Source organism: Tasmannia lanceolata, unplaced genomic scaffold, assembly GCF_043159265.1.
Source record: "Tasmannia lanceolata isolate RefF3 unplaced genomic scaffold, GAP_Taslan_0.1 ptg000003l, whole genome shotgun sequence".
Lineage (NCBI taxonomy): Eukaryota > Viridiplantae > Streptophyta > Magnoliopsida > Canellales > Winteraceae > Tasmannia > Tasmannia lanceolata.
In genome coordinates, this window is record NW_027518680.1 from 59306581 (window position 1) to 59325506 (window position 18926).

Here is an 18926-nt window from a genome sequence, read left to right on the forward strand (position 1 = left end):
AGAGAGAAGGAAGAAGAGCTTATTTACTCAACATAGTCTGAACTGGTAAGAGTTTATTAATATTTTTTTTGATCTTATTTCCAGTGTTGAAGGGATTTAAATGCTTATTTCCAGTATGAATTAGGGTTTCTATCGATGTTTAGGTTGTTATAATTTTCTCTTTAGCTTTTACGACTTTGTGTACATAAATGGAGCAAACGGCATCAGAAGGAGAAGGTCGATAATGTGGGAATCTTTTCTCCCTCCCCTTTTCTATTTCTCATGTAGTATATTTTTTGTCGTGTAGAATTGTATGGGCTTTTGTATTGCAGGATTTTTTGTGAACATCATTTAATTGATTTTCTGTGACATTTGAAGTGGAAATATGGGATATGTTCTGATTGTGTGCAGATAGTTAAGATTAATCGATGGCGTCGTCTACTAAGAGTGATGGTAGTTCAACTGTGGTGAATTGTGAGTGTCAAAAGAAAGCATGTATCAGAATAACTAAGTCAGATAAGAATGGAAACCGAGGACGGCCTTACTACACATGTGGATTTCTTGTAAGTAAAAATTCATACGTGTGATTTAATTTCTTGATCAAATTTCAAATTCCTAAAGCTAATGCAACACACAGGAACTTGGCATCAAGAAGTGTGAGTATTTCCGTTGGTGTCAAAATGATGTTGACGACAACGAATTTCGTTTGAGGAGGGACAACATGATTGCAAATCAACGTCTGCAAAGGTTGGAGAGCGAGGTTGCCGAATTGAAGGTGTTGGTGCAACAGGGACGTGAAGCCATTAAAGTGTTGGAAAGGTTGGATAATGAGGTTGCTGAATTGAAGGTGTTGGTGCAACAGGGACGTGAAGCCGTTAAAGTGGTCGAGAATGAAACTGGGTGGATTAAAGTTATGGGTGTTGTGGTTTTTTTTCTTGTTTTTTTTTTTTTTAAATGTAGCACTAAGTGAGGTGGGAAGAATGAAAGAGTCTCAATCATATTGTAACAGACATCATCTCTTGTAATGGTTTGCTTGTTTAGTTGTTTTGCCATGGTTGCACTTGTAAATTAACTGATAAGTCGACTCTACAAACAGGACTGGTGTTCAATCTCATGTGGGCTATATATCTCATGTACTACATTGGAAGAAATGGATTTGGATTCATGTGAATTAATTAACCAAAGTGATGAGCATAAACAAACAAATGTGGCAAAGGCAATTTTCTTCTTTTGCAAGCGAGAATATATTCAGATCTGGTTCATTTTGTTTGAATGACCAACCAGCATCCTTGATCGAGTACTTCAGAAGGCTTGAACTGGATTGCAGTAACCATTCACGGGGACCATGGATGCAGATTACAGAGATGAATTACATCAGTGACAGTGGTTCTGGACCCAATTTTGGGTTTGGAATTGTAAAGTCAAAGAGGAGGAAGAAGAGAGGTGTTGGATTCTTGCCGAGCATCTGCTCTGCAGTTGAGGTTGTCGATAATCAGCTGAATGGAGTGCCTGGATTCAAGTACAGGAATCTGAAAACTGATGTAAATAATTCACATGGTTAGGTGATAGTTTCTGAGAGCTTGGAGAAGCTGAGCTTCTTGAGGCGGTTGGTGATGTGGCTGGACCTTGTTTTCTCTGGATTGCCGCATTTTATAACCACAACTTCAACAATTAAAGATCCTTTCTTGTCTAGTTTCTCTATGTTAGGATTCCTCTGTGGGGATGTTATCAGAGCTTAGCATAGCAATGTGATGATCACTTTTTTGAAGGTTAGCTCGTGTTCTTTGGGTATTTGCAGGGCTTCTGCGATTAACAGTCCTGTTGTTGCTGCTACCTTCGTCGAACGATTTTCGTCTTGGCTTTGATTTTTTAAGGGCAGTACTGCCACATGGAACTGAAACTGAACTTGTTTGAGGTTTTCTTCTAGTGGGAACTGATGGAAGTGGAGCATGTTTCAGGGATTTCAATTCCCTGGTCATCAATGAACCAATTGTGCCAGTTGTCCCCACCTTGATAGACCAACCAGCATCCTTGATCGCTTCAAGTGTCTGAACCATGATTCTCTGTCGATCAGAGGTTTCTCAAAATCTTTTTGAACTGGAAGATATCATGAGCTACCCATGGCAGCTGGGTTCTGAATTTTCTGCGCGTGTAACTTTGTTCAAAACTGATGATGGTTTTTATGTTCTTAGCAAGAGTAGTGACACACTGTAAAGAAGAAAGCAATATCACTCAGTCTTAGTGTGTAGAAGAACTTCCACATGTACTCAAGTAAAGTTTTTTGTTTGAATCTGAATATATTCTCTATATAAAGAAAAATCTAAGGCAGGTCATCTGTGGGAACCCAGACCAATCACACCCAAACAAAAATGAACCAGATTTGGATTCATGTGAATTAATTAACCAAAGTGATGAGCATAAACAAACAAATGTGGCAAAGGCAATTTTCTTTTTTTGTAACAGACATCATCTCTTGCCTTTACTGGACATATCACACCCAAACAAAATGAACCAGATTAGCCTTATATTTAGGGGATGATTGATGTATTTTTGTATCCAAATACAAAAACTTCAGTGACCAATTTCCAACCTCTTCTACTGACCTGCATCAAATGCATGATTAAAATTCATCAGTGGTACACAAAAATCTATTAGAAGTGAAACAAGATATGGCACACAGATAAAAAAAGGATGGCCAATCATTTTGCATGAGTTTTAATTAAAAAGAATAGAAGGATTACTTAGTGCACTCCAACGGTGGTCCTCCTCCTCGCCAACTCTAACCTCTTCCTATACAACCTTCGTTGTAGTCATCTATATGAGAAACATATTATAAACCTTCCAATTTGGAAAAAATTATTAGAAACACATTGAGATTTAAAAACATACCTCTTCCTCGGGTATGTTTTTGCACGTGGTCGCATAATGGCCTTTTTCTCCACATTTTTTACACGTCCTTTGCTGCTTGGGTTGAGATTGAGAGGCCTCCAATGGAGATTTAAACCTTGTAGCATTTTTTGGCCGACCCTTGGTTCTCACAACTTGAGGGTCATGAATACGTATCTCGAGAGGATAGTTGGATTGTACTTGACTGCCACTGCTTTCCAAGACACTCTCCTTGTCTTTCTTTGCTTCTTCGCATTCCGCTACCCACACATTTAAGTCTTCTTCCATCTTCTTCAAAATGCTCTTCTTTCTCGGGTGTTCATCTAGTACTTTATGAACCCTTGATGTAATGCACCATCTCTCAAATGAAGTTACTTCGTCACTATCTCCTATTGTTGTAGATGCGAAACTATTCACTTGATATCTCGCCCTAATTGTCCACCTATTTAAGAGATATCGCTCAGGAATAGAACCTAAACGCCTCATATCCATTATGCGAAGTATGTGTTTACATAGAATCCCTGCGGTCTCAGACATCGCACACTCACATGTAGCATTAACACCTTCCGATACATCATATATAACCTTGTAACTCTTCCATTCCTCCTCATTACGCATTCTTACCTTGTATTCAGTGACGTTTCCATTCTCACTCTCCTTGTCCTCCCAACAATCAATACTCGCTAGAAATTGAAGTTGGAACAAGTCAAAAAATTTCCTAGTATAACACTTTGCTGCATCTGCTTCCAAGGTGCTCTTTGTCTTCAATGCTGCATGTGATGATTTAGTCCTCCAATCCTCTTCAGCTTCCTTTTTCCGCCGAGCCACAAGTGCCTTTTCATATTGTACCACGAATTCTTCTAAAGTGGTACTTTGCTTAACAAATCCATCGAAGAAAGCATTAATGCTTTCGCTTCGTGCACTTGAAGTCATTCCAGCTGTAAATGTGTCTCTAAAATAAGCAGGAACCCAGTGCATTCGTAAATCCCACATCTTACATAACCAATGTCTGTCATCTAAATTATATTTCTCCACCAACGCTCCCCATTCCTTCTCACTGTCGGCTTTGTGTTTCCTATAAAACCAATGGTTGTATTCCTTATACAACTGGCTAGTTGCATCTCTCATGTCTGGAACATGCTCAACTAGATGCCTACTAATGTGCCAAGAGCAAAAGCGATGGCGTGTATTTGGAAAAACATGCCTAATCGCGTTTCTCATCGCCCCATCCATATCAGTTATTATACACCCTGGAGCTTTGTCAAACATGCATTTTAACCACTGTCGAAACAACCAAGTGAATGTCTCCTCCGTCTCATCTGCTAAGAGGGCACAACCAAAAAGTGTACACTGTCTGTGGTGGTTTACGCCGGTAAATGGTGCAAACGGCATCCTATACCTGTTCGTCTTATAAGTGACGTCAAAAACAATTACGTCGCTAAAGGTTAGGTATGCCTCTCTGGCCCTCGAATCCGCCCAAAACATCGATCTCAGGTTTCCATCAACATCTATCTCCATGGCAAACTGAAAATTCGGATCTTCCGCTCGTTTCTGTTGGAACTGATTAGCTATTGTGGCAGCTTCTCGTCCCATGTTGTTAGCCCTATGTGCTCTCAAATGAGACGACACCTGATCTGGTGTGAGAGCACTAGATGAACCATCATTTGAAGCGTTAATTGCCCTTGCAATGCCAGAAGGACCAAACCCATCACTGTGCATTTTATCCATCAAGTTTTTACATAAGGCTTTCTTATGTAATGTATTATGTGAATGATGCAATCGTGTCTTCAATGGAGATGTAAGATCATGGCAATGTTCTTCCACAAAAATTCTAACTTCCCACTTATCCTCTTTTGTCAAATTGATTTCCATCTTTGCCTCGCAACCCTCTCTTGTTTCACGACGCCGCTTCACATCCATCCCAATCTGTCTCTTATCATTAGGATTTCTCAATCCCTCTTTATCACATACATAACTCTTCCTTATAGGTTCACCTGTTTTGCTCGACCTATTGGTCCTGCCTTTTCGAATTCCAAAACCTGTACTCAACGCATATGAGTTATAGAATGCATAGGCATCTTCACAATTATCAAAAAGCTGGCCTTCAAAAGGTTTGCTACCTAAAACACTCGCCGCATCATCCTTATTAGGCGTTTCTGAGGTACCAGTACCGCCCTCGTCATTATCAGCCCAACCTAGCGGTTCCTCTTCATCACCCATATCTAATCTATTTCCCTCATCAACACATAACCTATCGGCTTGCGACATTGTATCATCAGCCATAATTAATCTATTTTCATCAACATCCACAATAGACAGCCCAAACGGATCCATATACTGTAAAAGAGGATCAAAAAACCTGAAGATGCAACTGATCGACCATACAAACCGAAAAAAACATCAGATCGAGATAAACATGTAACTTCAAAATTTAGAAATTTGCAAATTGATGAGATAAGTAAGTAAATAGAAACCGTAAAGATGAATCTCACACCAAAAAGCTAAAGAGAAAATTATAACAACCTAAACATCGATAGAAACCCTAATTCATACTGGAAATAAGCATTTAAATCCCTTCAACACTGGAAATAAGATCAAAAAAATATTAATAAACTCTTACCAGTTCAGACTATGTTGAGTAAAAAAGCTCTTCTTCCTTCTCTGTTCCTCCACAGATTTAACTACCGTAATAGAGGAACGCTACCCCTAATCCCTGCATTTTGTGGGGAAAAAGGGAAACGTAAATAAAAAGAGAGAAGAGGTTCCCACAACACCCGATTCTTCCTCTTTTACCATAAAAAAATGGGAAACGAAAATAAAAAGAGAGAAGCTCTTCTTCCTTCTCTGTTCCCACAAAACCCGATTCTTCCTCTTTTACCATAAAAAAATGGAAAAAATAAAAAGAACAGCTCTTCTTCCTTTTCGGTTTTTTTCGTTTTGGAAATAAGCATTTTGGGTTTCTGCTTCACCAAGATCTCCTTCACCCAAAGTAGAGAATTCTCCTTCACCAAGAGCAAGAAACCCAAAAGCAAAGATAAACCCAAAAACCCGATTCTTCCCCTCTTTTAGCATGAAAAAATGGAAAAAAAAAAGAACAGAGAAGAGGTTTTTTTCTGTTTTTTTCGTTTTTGGGTTTGTTGCTGAGTTTCCATTTTTTAACACTGGAAATAAGCATTTTGGGTTTCTGCTTCACAACGATCTCCTTCACCCAAAGCCGACGATCTCCTTCACCAAGAGCAAGAAACCTAAAACAAAGATAAACCCAAAAACCCGATTCTTCCCCTTTTTTAGCATTAAAAAATGGAAAAAAAAGAGAACAGAGAAGGAACGACTTACCTGGTGAAGGAGATCGTCGGCTTTGGGTTGCACCCTTGTTCTTCTTCAACGGTCTACCTCGAACTGTGAAGGAGATGCGACGGTCTACAGAGAACAAAACCCGAACCGAGTTCGTACAAAACCCGAGAGATCGTCGGCTTAGGAGATGCAAGGAGATGAGGATCTATCAAAACCAGAGAAGGTAATCAGAGAAGAGAAGAGGTTTACGTTTTTGGGTTTCAATCTCAGATGCCCTAGATTTTGGGTTTCAATCGTTTTTCTTCTCTGTTCGTTTTTGGGTTTGGGAACGAGAAACCCAAACACTGGTTTTCGATTTTGGAATGGATGGCTTAGATGCCTATTGATCTAAGGGTCTTGCTTAAGCCACATCTCCACACATCACTAATGTTTAGAGAATTCTCTACACATATGTGTAGGAACCGTTTTCTCTCTCTCTCTCTCTCTCTCTCTCTCTCTCTCTATATATATATATATATATATATATATATATATATATATATATATATATATATATATATATATATCACTTTCCCATATAAAACTTGTAAGTTTACACGATATGTAATATGGTGTAAGCCCGTATAGTAAAGTATTTTTAAAAAAATATAAGGCTTACCCCAAAGGATGATCCAAGCCATCCATTTGATGGGCCACATATTTACCCCAAAAATCATTTTCATTGGATGACCCGAACCCTCAGATCTATAAAGGTTTCCATAGTATGCAGTTCCACTATAGATTGTAGGGCTAGGATCCAAGATTTTTTAATTTTTTTGGATATTTAAGTCCTTTGGTTGAAAAATGTGATTGAATGGGCCGGCCCGGCCCGGCACGGTGGGCTGCGGGCCGTGGGCCATGCCGTGCTCACCTTGGAGAAAATCGGCCCGGCACGGCCCGTGAACCCTTCCGTGCCGTGCCATGCCCGGCCAGCGGGCCCTTCTGGGCTTGATTTTTCACGGCCCGTTTGCCACCTTGAGTCGCACACATCCGCGTTCCGCGTCACATTCTCGCTTTTAAACACTGATCTAAATCATTCGTTCGTTGAACTCGACCTAGAAAGGCCGAACAAAAATGCAGTGAAAACGACACAATTGAGGGATTTAAACCATTCATTGATGGAAATTTTTTCCATAGAAAGTTTTATTTGAAATTTTTCCATAGAAAGATTTATCAGAAAATTTTCCATAGAGAGATTTATTGGAATTTTTTCCATTCTATGGAAAGTTTTGTTGGAATTTTTTTAATGGGAATTTTTCCCATAGAAAATAAAATTTCTAGAATTTTCTAAATGCATTTTAAATGGAAATTATTTTCCTATTTTCAAGGAATACTGCAAACCTACTAAACCTTGGTTTTTTTTCCATGGAATATTATTTTGCATGAAACTTTTTTCATGGGAATTTTTTATCGGAAATTTTTTCCATAGAAAATAAAATTTCTAGAATTTTCTAAATGAATTTACATGGAAATTATTTTCTAATTAAAAATTCTCCCTATTTTCAAGGAAAACTGCAAACCTACTGGACCTTGGATTTTTCCCCATGGATAATCATTTTGCATGAAATTTTTTTCCTCCTGGGTTGGCCCCCCATCTCCACGCAAACCCAGGCATAGGGTGGGGTCTACTATTTTACACTTCGTATTTTCTTATGGGATGGCCACTATTTTATACCTCATATTTTATGGGCTGGTCGACCATTTTACACCCCAGGTTTTGATGGAGGTGGAGCTCACCATTTCTAACCAAACTCATGCATAGGATGGGTCCCACCATTTACCCCTCATGTTTTGATGTGGTTGGGCCTACCATATTACACCCATGGATAGCATGGGCCAGGATTGCTAGTTTACACATAAATTTATGCATTTCTTATGATGAAAGTAGTCTTTAACAGCTTTTAATTTTTTTTTATTTTCACATGAAAAGTGTTGGAAGGATGATCTTCCGCATGATTTATGCTTTAAGTATCACCCTTATAGAGTCGACTTAAGTTATGATATAATCCAACTGGTAAAAAAAAGGAAATATTAAAAAAAATGCAAAGTTTTTGTTAAATTGTGAATGAAGAGTAGACATTTCAAAATAATGAAAGAGGGGCTGTCAGGTCTTGTCAGGGACGAGAAATGACAAGAATACCCTTCTCTTTTAAAAACCATCCTTTTACCCATCTTTCTGTCCTGTCAGGTCTTATCAGGGACAAGAATACCCTTGTCTTTTAAAAACCTTCTCTCTCTCTCTCTCTCTCTCTCTCTCTCTATCTCTCTCTCTCTGCAGGAATTTTATATGCTACAAACAGTGGGGCTCACTTCAAAGGATGATCCAAACCGTTCATTTGTTGGACCATGACGTATATAGGATGTACCCGCATATCTCCACATGAAGATAACTAACCCTCCATTTTGTACAAGGACTGTACACATCCAACTTAACCCCTAATGTTTAAAAAGTTACAAGTAAACCCCCTGTGGTTCAATTTGTATAAGGTAGGCCCCTTCTTTTGAAACACTGTCAATGCTAATGAAGGCCCCATACAACCCTTCGAACCCCATATCTGAATCCAAACACTACCAAAAACACAGTGGGCCCACATTGTTTGGATCATCTAAAGCGTTTATTTGATGGGCCCTCACATATATAGAATGCACATTCTATTGGACTCCATTCGAAAGTCCGAAAATTTGGTCGGAAGTCCGAAAAAAGTTTCGGACTTCCAAATGGAGTCCAGTACAATGGGCCTTGTACTGGACTCCATTCGGAAGTCCGAAAATTTGTTCGGACTTCCGAGTAGGGCTAGGAGCGGATGGTACGTCCTCAGATTGAAGGGTTAGGATGATCCGATGGAGCTGATTTTTTCAGCACACCCTATATATGTGAGGGCCCATCAAATGAACGCCTTGGATGATCCAAACAATGTGGGCGCACTGTGTACCTCGTAACCACTAGGGAACCACATTTTATACCACATTCTGAAGGGTTAGGATGATCCGATAGAGCTGATTTTTTCGGCACACCCTATATATGTGAGGGCCCATCAAATGAACGCCTTGGATGATACAAACAATGTGGGCCCACTGTGTACCTCGGAACCACTAGGGAACCACATTTTATACCTCGGGACCACTAGGGAATCACATTTTATACCCCGGAACCACTACTGAACCACATTTTATACCTCGGAACCACTACAGAACCACATTCTATACCCCAGAACCACTCTTGAAAACCACATTCTATACCTCGGAACCACTAGGGAACTGCATTTTATACACCGGAACCATTAGGGAACCACATTTTATACCTCGGAACTACTAGGGAACCACAATTTATACCTCGGAACCACTAGGGAACCACATTTTATACCCCGGAACCACTACGGAACCACATTTTATACCTCGAAACCACTAGGGAACAACATCTTATACCCCAGAACCACTACGGAACCACATTTTATACCCCGGAACCACTCGGGAACTACATTCTATACTTGGAACCACTAGGGAACCACATTTTATACACCGGAACCACTAGGGAACTAGATTTTATACCTCGGAACCACTAGGGAACCACATTTTCTACCCCGGAACCACTAAGGAACAAAATTATATACCCCGGAACCACTACTGAACCACATTTTATATCTCGGAACCACTAGGGAACCACATTTTATACCCCGGAACCACTACGGAACCACATTTTATACCTCGGAACCACCAGGGAACCACATTTTATACCCCGGAACCACTACGAAACCACATTTTATACCTCGGAACCACTACGGAACCACATTCCATACCTCGGAACCACTCGGGAACCACATTCTATACCTCGGAATCACTAGGGAACCACATTTTATACACCAGAACCACTAGGGAACCACATTTTATACCTCGCAACCACTAGGGAACCACATTTTATACCTCAGAACCACTAAGGAACCACATTTTATACCCCGAAACCACTACGGAACCACATTTTATACCTCGGAACCACTACGAAACCACATTCTATATCCCAGAACCACTCGGGAACCACATTCTATACCTTGGAACCACTACGAGGTATAAAATGTGGTTTCGTAGTGGTTCCGGGGTTTAAAATGTGGTTCCCTAGTGGTTCCGAGGTATAAAATGTGCGGGATATAGAATGTGGTTCTGAGTTATAGAATGTGGTCCCCGAGTGGTTCCAGGGTATAGAATGTGGTTCCGTAGTAGTTCCGAGGTATAAAATGTGGTTCCGTAGTGGTTCCGGGTTATACACTTTTGTTCCCTAGTGGTTCAAGCGTAGAAAATGTGGTTCCCTAGTGGTTACGAGGTATGAAATGTGGTTCCCTAGTGGTTCCGGTGTATAAAATGTGGTTCCCTAGTGGTTCCAAGGTATAGAATGTGGTTTCCGAGTGGTTCCGGGGTATAAAATGTGGTTCCATAGTGGTTCCGGGGTATAAAATGTGGTTCCTTAGTGGTTCCAGAGTATAGAATGTGGTTCCCTAGTGGTTCCGAGGTAGAAAATGTGGTTTCATAGTGGTTCAGAGGTATAAAATGTGGTTCCGTAATGGTTCTAGGGTATAAAATGTGGTTCCGTAGTGGTTTCGAGGTATAAAATATGGTTCCCTAGTGGTTCCGACGTATAAAATGTGGTTCCCTACTGGTTCTGGGGTATAAAATGTGGTTCCCTAGTTGTTCTGAGGTATAAAATGTGGTTCCCTAGTGGTTTCGGGGTAGAAAATGTGGTTCCCTAGTGGTTCCAGGGTATAAAATGTGGTTCCCTAGTTGTTCCGAGGTATAAAATGTGGTTCCCTAGTGGTTCCGGGGTATAAGATGTGGTTCCTTAGTGGTTCCGGGGTATAAAATGTGGTTCCCTAGTAGTTCCGTTGTATAAAATGTGGTTCCCTAGTGGTTCTGAGGTATTAAATGTGTTTCCCTAGTGGTTCCAGGGTATAAAATGTGGTTCCCTAGTGGTTCCGGGGAATAAAATGTGTTCGGTAGTGGTTCCGGGGTATAAAATGTGGTTCCCTAGTGGTTCCGGCGTATAAAATGTGGTTCGGTAGTGGTTCCTGGGTATAAAATGTGGTTCCCTAGTGGTTTCGAGGTATAAAATGTGGTTCTCTAGTGGTTCCGGGGTATAAAATGGGGTTCCCTAGTGGTTTCGAGGTATAAAATGTGGTTTCCTAGTGGTCCCGGCGTATAAAATGTGGTTCGGTAGTGGTTCCGGAGTATAAAATGTGGTTCCCTAGTGGTTGAGAGGTATAAAATGTGGTTCCGTAGTGGTTCTGGGGTATAAAATGTGGTTACCTAGTGGTTTCAAGGCATAAAATGTGGTTCCCTAGTTGTTCCGAGGTATAAAATGTAGTTCCCTAGTGATTCCGGGCTATAAGATGTGGTTCCCTAGTGGTTCCGGGGTATAAAATGTGGTTCTCAAGTAGTTCCGGGATATAAAATGTTGTTCCCTAGTGGTTCAGAGGTATAAAATGTGTTTCCCTAGTGGTTCCGGGGTATAAAATGTGGTTCCCTAGTGGTTTTGGGGTATAAAATGTGGTTCCCTAGTGATTCTAAGGTATAAAATGTGTTTCCCTAGTGGTTTCAGGGTAGAAAATGTGTTTCCCTAGTGGTTCCGGGGTAGAAACTGTGGTTCCCTAGTGGTTTCGGGGTAGAAAATGTGGTTCCTTAGTGGTTCTGTGGTAGAAAATGTGGTTCCCACGTCGGGCCCGTACGGGCCGGGTCGACCCGCGGGTCACCCGGATTTTTGACGTATTTTTTAAGATATTTTTGGAAAATGTTATCCGCACTACCGTATTTTGATGAGGACACTCCTCACTCTATTAAAAGTACGGTATGGCCCGCACCATAGGATGATCGTAACTGTCCATTAGATGGGCCACAGCCTAAATAGGTTGTGCCCCAAAAAGCATTTTCGTAGGTTGATCCTAACCCTCTGATCAGAATGTTAGAGGGTTGGTCCTAACCCTCTATAGAAGGGTTAGGATCAACCTATGGAAATGATTTTTGGGACACAACCTATTTAGGCTGTGGCCCATCTAATGGACGCTTTGGATCATCCTATGGGGGGCCATACCGTACTTTTAATTAAGTGAGGAGTGCCCTCATCAAAATACAGTAGTGTGGGTAACATTTTCCTTTTTTTTTATAGGAATTTGCTAGCCACCTTCGCCGAGGCAACTTCTCGGCTTGTGGCCCATCCTTTGATGCAAAGGTTGGCAGAAGTAATATGGATGCAAAGGTGGCTAGCAAAAACATAATTGCAAAAAATAGTAATCATTACGGATTTGTGGCTGAAGTGCTAAGTTTTAAATGAAAATTACGAAAAAGTAGAAGCAAAGTAGTAAAATTACGAAAAAAATACCAAAATGAGGCACTAACATATGACAATTACGGAACGACAAAGTCCGACTGTCTTCTGTTGGAAGCCCGAACGTTTGTTCGGAAGTCCAAACAAGCCTTCGGACTTCCGAATGGAATCAATATTTTAGTTACGTATACTGGCTTCCATTCGGAAGTCCGAAGTTTTGTTCAGACTTCCGACGGAAGCCAGTATAATAGGGATAATTCCAAAGATTTTTATTTTCAAATTGAGTAATAAATCCAAGGATAATAGGAATATACAGTGTGATCTTAGTGTCATGCAGGCAACCATAAATTGAAGCTTGGTTTTGATGTTTTAGAATCCAAAAATGCAAAGGAAATAAATTTATCTTGAAAATGGTGAAAACAACAAAATTCAGTTTTAAGCTCAAAATTCATTTTCTTTGCATTTTTTTAACACTGCTTCGATAAGTTTATTATGAATAAACCCTCATGAATACCAAACCCTGTTGTAAATGGCAACCTTCAAAACCCTTCCATGGAACTACATGAATACCAAACCCTGTTAGAAAAGTCTTGAGGAAGAAGAAGGTGGTAGGTGAGAAGATAATAAGTGCATAGGGATAGGTGCAAAAAGGTGGAGAGATAAAAGAGGTAAGATGGGTATATTTGTCCTAAAAGCCATCTTCTCTCACCTGACAACACATTTTTTATAATTTCAAATCACTACCTTTTATTCACAATTTAGACAAGACTTTGCATTTTTTTAATAATTTTTCCTAAAAAAATTATCATCAGTTTTATCAAAAAAAATTTCTCTTTTACTAATCAAGCATTGAATTAAAGAAGATAGTATAGAACAAAGCTAAGATACAAGAAGCAGGGAGAGGGAGCCTGAACACATGCACCCAAACTCAGGCAGAAAAAGGAGAAATGAAAACTTCGAGCGACCTCTAAGAAAGAATGAAGAGAATTAGCAAAATCTATACTGATTAAAACTCAAGAGGCATCACGTCCAACAATTGCAGAATCTCTGAGAGAGGAGAAAAATGCAAGAAGAGGAGTTACCTTTTGCAAGCGATTTTTTTTTTTTTTTTTTGAAAGATGACATTTACAAAAAGGAGAAACCGAGCAGGGAACAAATTGTCCCCAAATCCTCGTGATTACAATAGCCTCTGGCTTACATCACATATAATCCAGCAAGTCAGGAGCCGTATATAGAGACATCTCTTGTAAGAGAACCCCATCCTTGGCCAAACGATCAGCCGTCTCATTTGCAGATCTCCTTCTATGTTCCAGAGTTGGTCTGATCTAAGCCACTAAGTCCTTAATTTCCGAAATCAAATTCCGAATTCGCCATGGTCCATTTGAACTAGTTGCAGCCCACGTGATTGCGCTAGTTGAACCGCCTTCGACAATGAGAGCCTTCACTTCCGCCTCGTTTGCATCTCAAGTACCTCCAAGGGCCAGAATAAGACATCCATATCTTCTCCGTAGAATCACATATTACCCCACCTATTCCGGCCTTTCCTGGGTTACCAATAGCACTCCCATCGAAATTGAGTTTATACCATCCCTCCAGTGGTGGTGTCCACTTAGGTGTGATTTTGACCTTGACTCTCCTCTCCCATAGTGTATGGTATTAATTTCCATGGTGCTTGCCCAATGTCTCGAAATGCTCTCCCAGTCGGACCAGTCCATCCCAAAAGTACCTCTCTGATACTTTGCTGAAACACCCATGCGACATCGAATAGGTTCAACACATTTGTCCACAGGTAATTCGAGAAGGGGAAATGAAGTAATAGGTGGTCAATCATCTCCTCATGTTGCCGACACAGAATGCACATACTAGCCATCCGTAATTTCCGTTTTTAAGCCTTTCGCATGTATTGATTCCTCCATATATGAATGTCCAGGCGAAAGCCGAGCAATTTACTTCCAAACAACTGCTCCATATATGAATGTCCAACCGAAACAAATGCTCGTTGTTTCGGTTTCTTACTTTCCAGGTTCATTGCCAAGAAGAAAGAAAAAGATTTTGCCGAGATCGGACTTCCATATTCTGGCATCCTCGGTTGATATTGAGTAATATCATCAGTTTAGGTTCTGGAGTATTGACATGAAATCCTGTATTTCTTCCTCCTTTAAATCTTTTCTCAATCGAATGTCTCAGAATCCCCTCCTATTTTTGTCATCCCTTTTCACGTAATCGGAGACTTTAGCATCTCCATTGATGACTAGTCGGAATAACTCAGGGTATCTGATATTAAGTGGGACATTTCCGAGCCATGTATCCACCCAAAATCTGACTTGATCCCCCATCCCAACCTTGTATCGAACCAGTGCTTCGAAATCATCTCGTACCTTACAGATTAATCTCCAGGTATGCTTTATATGTTTCTCATATTTGTATAGCTTTCAAATTTATAGAACTTCCTGTCCTTCATTTTATTTCATGTGTAACTGTCAAGCCCTTCATGTTATTCCATGTGCATTAATATGCTGAAATCTGGTGGGATTTTGTCCCCAAATACATGCTGGAATCTGATGGGATTTCTTCCTCAAATACATGCTTAAATCTGATGGGATCCTGTCCCCAAATACATGCTGAAATCTGAGGTGATTCTGTCCCCACATACATGCTGAAATCTGATGTAATTCTGTCCCCAAATACACGCATTATGTAAAAAATGCTTGCATGAGTGAAGTTCTGTAATCGCGTATGGGTATCATGGCAGCTCTAGTTCAAACTCAAAAAATGTTTGAATGAGGAAAGTTCTGCAACAAATACATTAGTATTAATGTAAACCTCTGTGATCATTTTTAGCATAATGGATGCATTAGTATCATGAATTAACAACTTTTGTATAGTTTTTTGTGAAATAAGTGAATAAACTTCTGGATCCACTAGGCCTACTTGGCCATCAAGCCATTCGGTGCAAAGATCCCACTCGGCCATCAAGCCATTCGGCCTAGCCCAACCCAACCCGAAGGCTCAGTCGGCCTTACCTAACCCTCACCCAAACCATGGCCATTCGGCCAATCCTAACCAAACCCCTACCATTTAGCCGCACCCCAACCCGAGCCCAACCTGCACCCCAACCCAAGCCGCACCTAACCCAAGCCCAAGCCCAACCCACACTCCAACCCTAGCCTCACCCCAGGCCAAGCAACCTAAACCAGCCCAGAGGGCCCACTCGCCCACTTAGCTAGCCCAACCAAATTGACCCACCGCTAGGGCCCTACTCGCCCTCTTAGCTACACCCTACTTGCCCACTTAGATAGCCCGACCAAATTAACCCGACCCTAAAACCGAGTCAACCCATCTCCCCTAACACCTATCTCACTCAGTTAACTCATCTCTCAACCCATGCAACCTAATAATATCCATGCCCTTTCAACCCAACCGAGCCTTATCTCCACCTTGTTTGTCCAACCCAATATCCACATCAAACAGACCCCATCCATACTAATACATCCCTCACCTATAGCCATACATTCCACATCCATACCCAACAGATCCCATACATGCTTATATTCCACATCCCATACATTACACTAGTGTCCCGTAATCCATACATCGTCGCATCATCTCACCACACACCCACAATTCCACAAACCCCATGCCATCATTCGGCCAATCTAAATGCCTAACTCAACCCCACCCTTATAGCTCACCCGGCTTAGTTGGCTTACCCAATCCAATCCCTTCGATCCTATGGCCCACGGCAACCTATAGGGCCCACCCGGCCATCTAGGACCCAAGTCCAACCCGAATATAGAACCCGAGTCCAACCCGGTTGACCCGTGCCTACCCCAAAGCTGAGTCCAACCTGGGTCCAACCCGAGTCCTGAACACGAATCCCAACCCCTATCTTAGGACCCCTAAACCTAGTAAACCCAACCCTATGACCCGAAACTTAGGGGACCTTATCCTTGAACCCAAAACTTAAAACCCTTAGCTTAGGATACCCTATCATTGAACCCCAAGAATAAAACCCTAAGACCTAGGACACCTTACCCTTGGATACCCAAACCCAAAACCCAAAACCTAGGATACCTTATCCTGGATCCCAACCAAGAAAACCAACCCTTAGGATCCTACCCTATTTGGTCAACACTTAGGATTCCACCCTTAGGACCCTACCCTATTCGGCCAACCCATAGGACCCTACCCTATTTGGCCAACACTTAGGATCCTGCCCTTAGGACCCTACCCTATTTGGCTAATACTTAGGATCCCATCCCACTAATCCAACCACTTAGAAAGCCCAATTCCATATTCCTTGGAGAAGCCAATTTTGTAGAGAATCCCAAAAATCCCATATTCATATAAAACCTTTTTTCTTAGAACCCTTTCCATAGGAAAACCTTTTCCATTTCAAAACACCACCTTAAGGAAGCCCTTTCTAAGGGTAATACTACCATGGAAAAATCCTTTCCAATCCATAGAAATCAAATCCCTTGGAAAACCCACTCTTAGGAATCCTTATTCCTAATCTCAAAACCAGGATACCTTATCCCAATTCCTAATTCCCAATACCAAAAATTAGGATACCTTATCCCAATTCCCAACCCCAAACCCAGGATACCTTATCCTAGGGACCCTTCATCTAGAACCCTGGAATCTAGGACTTCCAATCCCGCACCTCAAGATCAAGCCTTAGCTTAGGCTCATGAGGTTTCCCGGCATTAGTTCTAGGATCATGTTAGAACCATGGTTTAAAATTTCGATTTCAGTACTGGTTTCGGACTTTCGAAAAACTGAAATTTCAACCGAAATTTGGTAAATGGTGAAATTTCTAATTTCGCCAAATACCGGTTTCGGTCCCCACCGAAATTCGAAATTTCGGATGTCGATCGAAATTTAAAACCATGGTTAGAACCAGCATACTAGGCATATAGAAATTAGAATTCACTAGCACTTAACACCGGAACATTCAATTCTCAGGCTTAGTCAAAACACACTCAGGCACATAGGTCTCATGCTAGGCACTTAGGCATTCTAGCTAGGCCTTTAGGACCAAAATTCTGGCTTGCAAGAGTATAAACTGTGAACGGCTAAACTGACTCAATAAATCATTAGGTCAGCTAACTTCCTTTACATAAATCACCTTAGTAAAGATTTTAACCCCTTTTTAGTTAGCATTTAAATGAATAAAGTTCTCACATATAAAAACCGGTTTTAACGGGGCAAGAACGGTGCCTAACACCTTCTGTTCTCGTAACGAGGCAAGAGACCCAATCTTACTGGAACACGGACTTAGTTCGCAGAGTCACTTATGGATCCTAGGCCTAACATAGGTGGCGATTCTGGTCAACATTTTTTCATGGAATTCGGATTACTCATCCCAAGTTCACGGAAAAGCGAGAAAATCAAATGCAACGCACCTGGACCGAGCAAACGCCAACAAATAACCAGCAAAGCCTACAACATACCGGTCAACTATATGTCGCTATTCAAAATCCCAGCATCGACGGGAAAAAGAATTGAAAAGCTTCAAAGGGATTTCCTATGGGAGGGGTTAGAACAAGGGAAAAGGCTGAAACATCTTCGATGGGAAAAAGTTTGCAAATCAAAGAAAAGGGGAGGAATTGGAATTGGAAAAATCCACATTCGAAACAAAGCCCTCCTCGGTAAGTGGTTTTGGAGATTTGGAACTGAGAAAACCACACTGTGGCATTGAATAATAAGGGTCAAGTTGGGTTGAATGGATGGCAAACAGTCCATCCCTCGGATTGGATCTGGGGCATGGAAATCCATTTGCTCTTCTAAGGAGGAATTTGTCCCATACGTGAGATTCAAGGTTGGCACAGGAACCGAGGTGCGGTTTTGGTCAAACTTATGGCTGGGACAAAATACACTCTGCTCGCAGTTCCCGGGATTATTCCGAATTGCTTTTGAGCCAAATGTGAGAGTGGCAGATTATGTGAACAGGGGAGAGAATTTGGACTAGATTTTTTGGGATATACGTTTTAGACGGAATCTCAAGGACCGGGAAATAATTCAATTCGGCAATCTATGCAACTCCTATCATCCTCATATTTTTTTTATCACCTAATGTGGCAGATCAATAGATATGGACGCCTGACCCGGATGGAAACTTCTCTGTTAGATCTTTTTATGGGGAATTAGATAATGGAAGTAGGCCCATATCGATGCGGGCTCGCATATGGGAAAATGTGGCACCACCACGGGTAACGGCATTTGGTTGGACAGTGGTGCATAGATGCATAAACTCTTTGGATCGTTTGAAAGCACAGGGGTTCCAAATGGCGAGCTGCTGTGTGCTCTGCCAATGTGAGGAAGAAACTATTGACCATTTGCTACTTCACTGCCCGTTCACTCACAAGATATGAATGAATATCATTGGGAGTTTCGGAATATCTTGGGTATTTCAAAGGCG

The 18926-nt window shown here is 41.2% G+C and overlaps 2 protein-coding genes across 2 annotated transcripts; both read right to left on the reverse strand.

Moving 5' to 3' along the window:
- Window positions 1-1682: 1682 nt before the first annotated feature.
- Window positions 1683-2036, reverse strand: LOC143869980 (hexon). Its single transcript, XM_077376513.1, has one exon. It carries the CDS (start codon window positions 2034-2036, stop codon window positions 1683-1685), a length of 354 nt encoding a protein of 117 aa, XP_077232628.1.
- A 519-nt stretch (window positions 2037-2555) lies between these two features.
- LOC143863740 (protein FAR1-RELATED SEQUENCE 5-like) lies at window positions 2556-6275 on the reverse strand. The gene is made up of 3 exons (XM_077374504.1): window positions 2869-6275; window positions 2721-2793; window positions 2556-2582 (listed from the first exon to the last, which is right to left on the reverse strand). Exons 1-2 carry the CDS (start codon window positions 5197-5199, stop codon window positions 2770-2772), a joined length of 2355 nt encoding a protein of 784 aa, XP_077230619.1. The 5' UTR covers window positions 5200-6275; the 3' UTR covers window positions 2556-2582; window positions 2721-2769.
- Between the last annotated feature and the right edge of the window lie 12651 nt (window positions 6276-18926).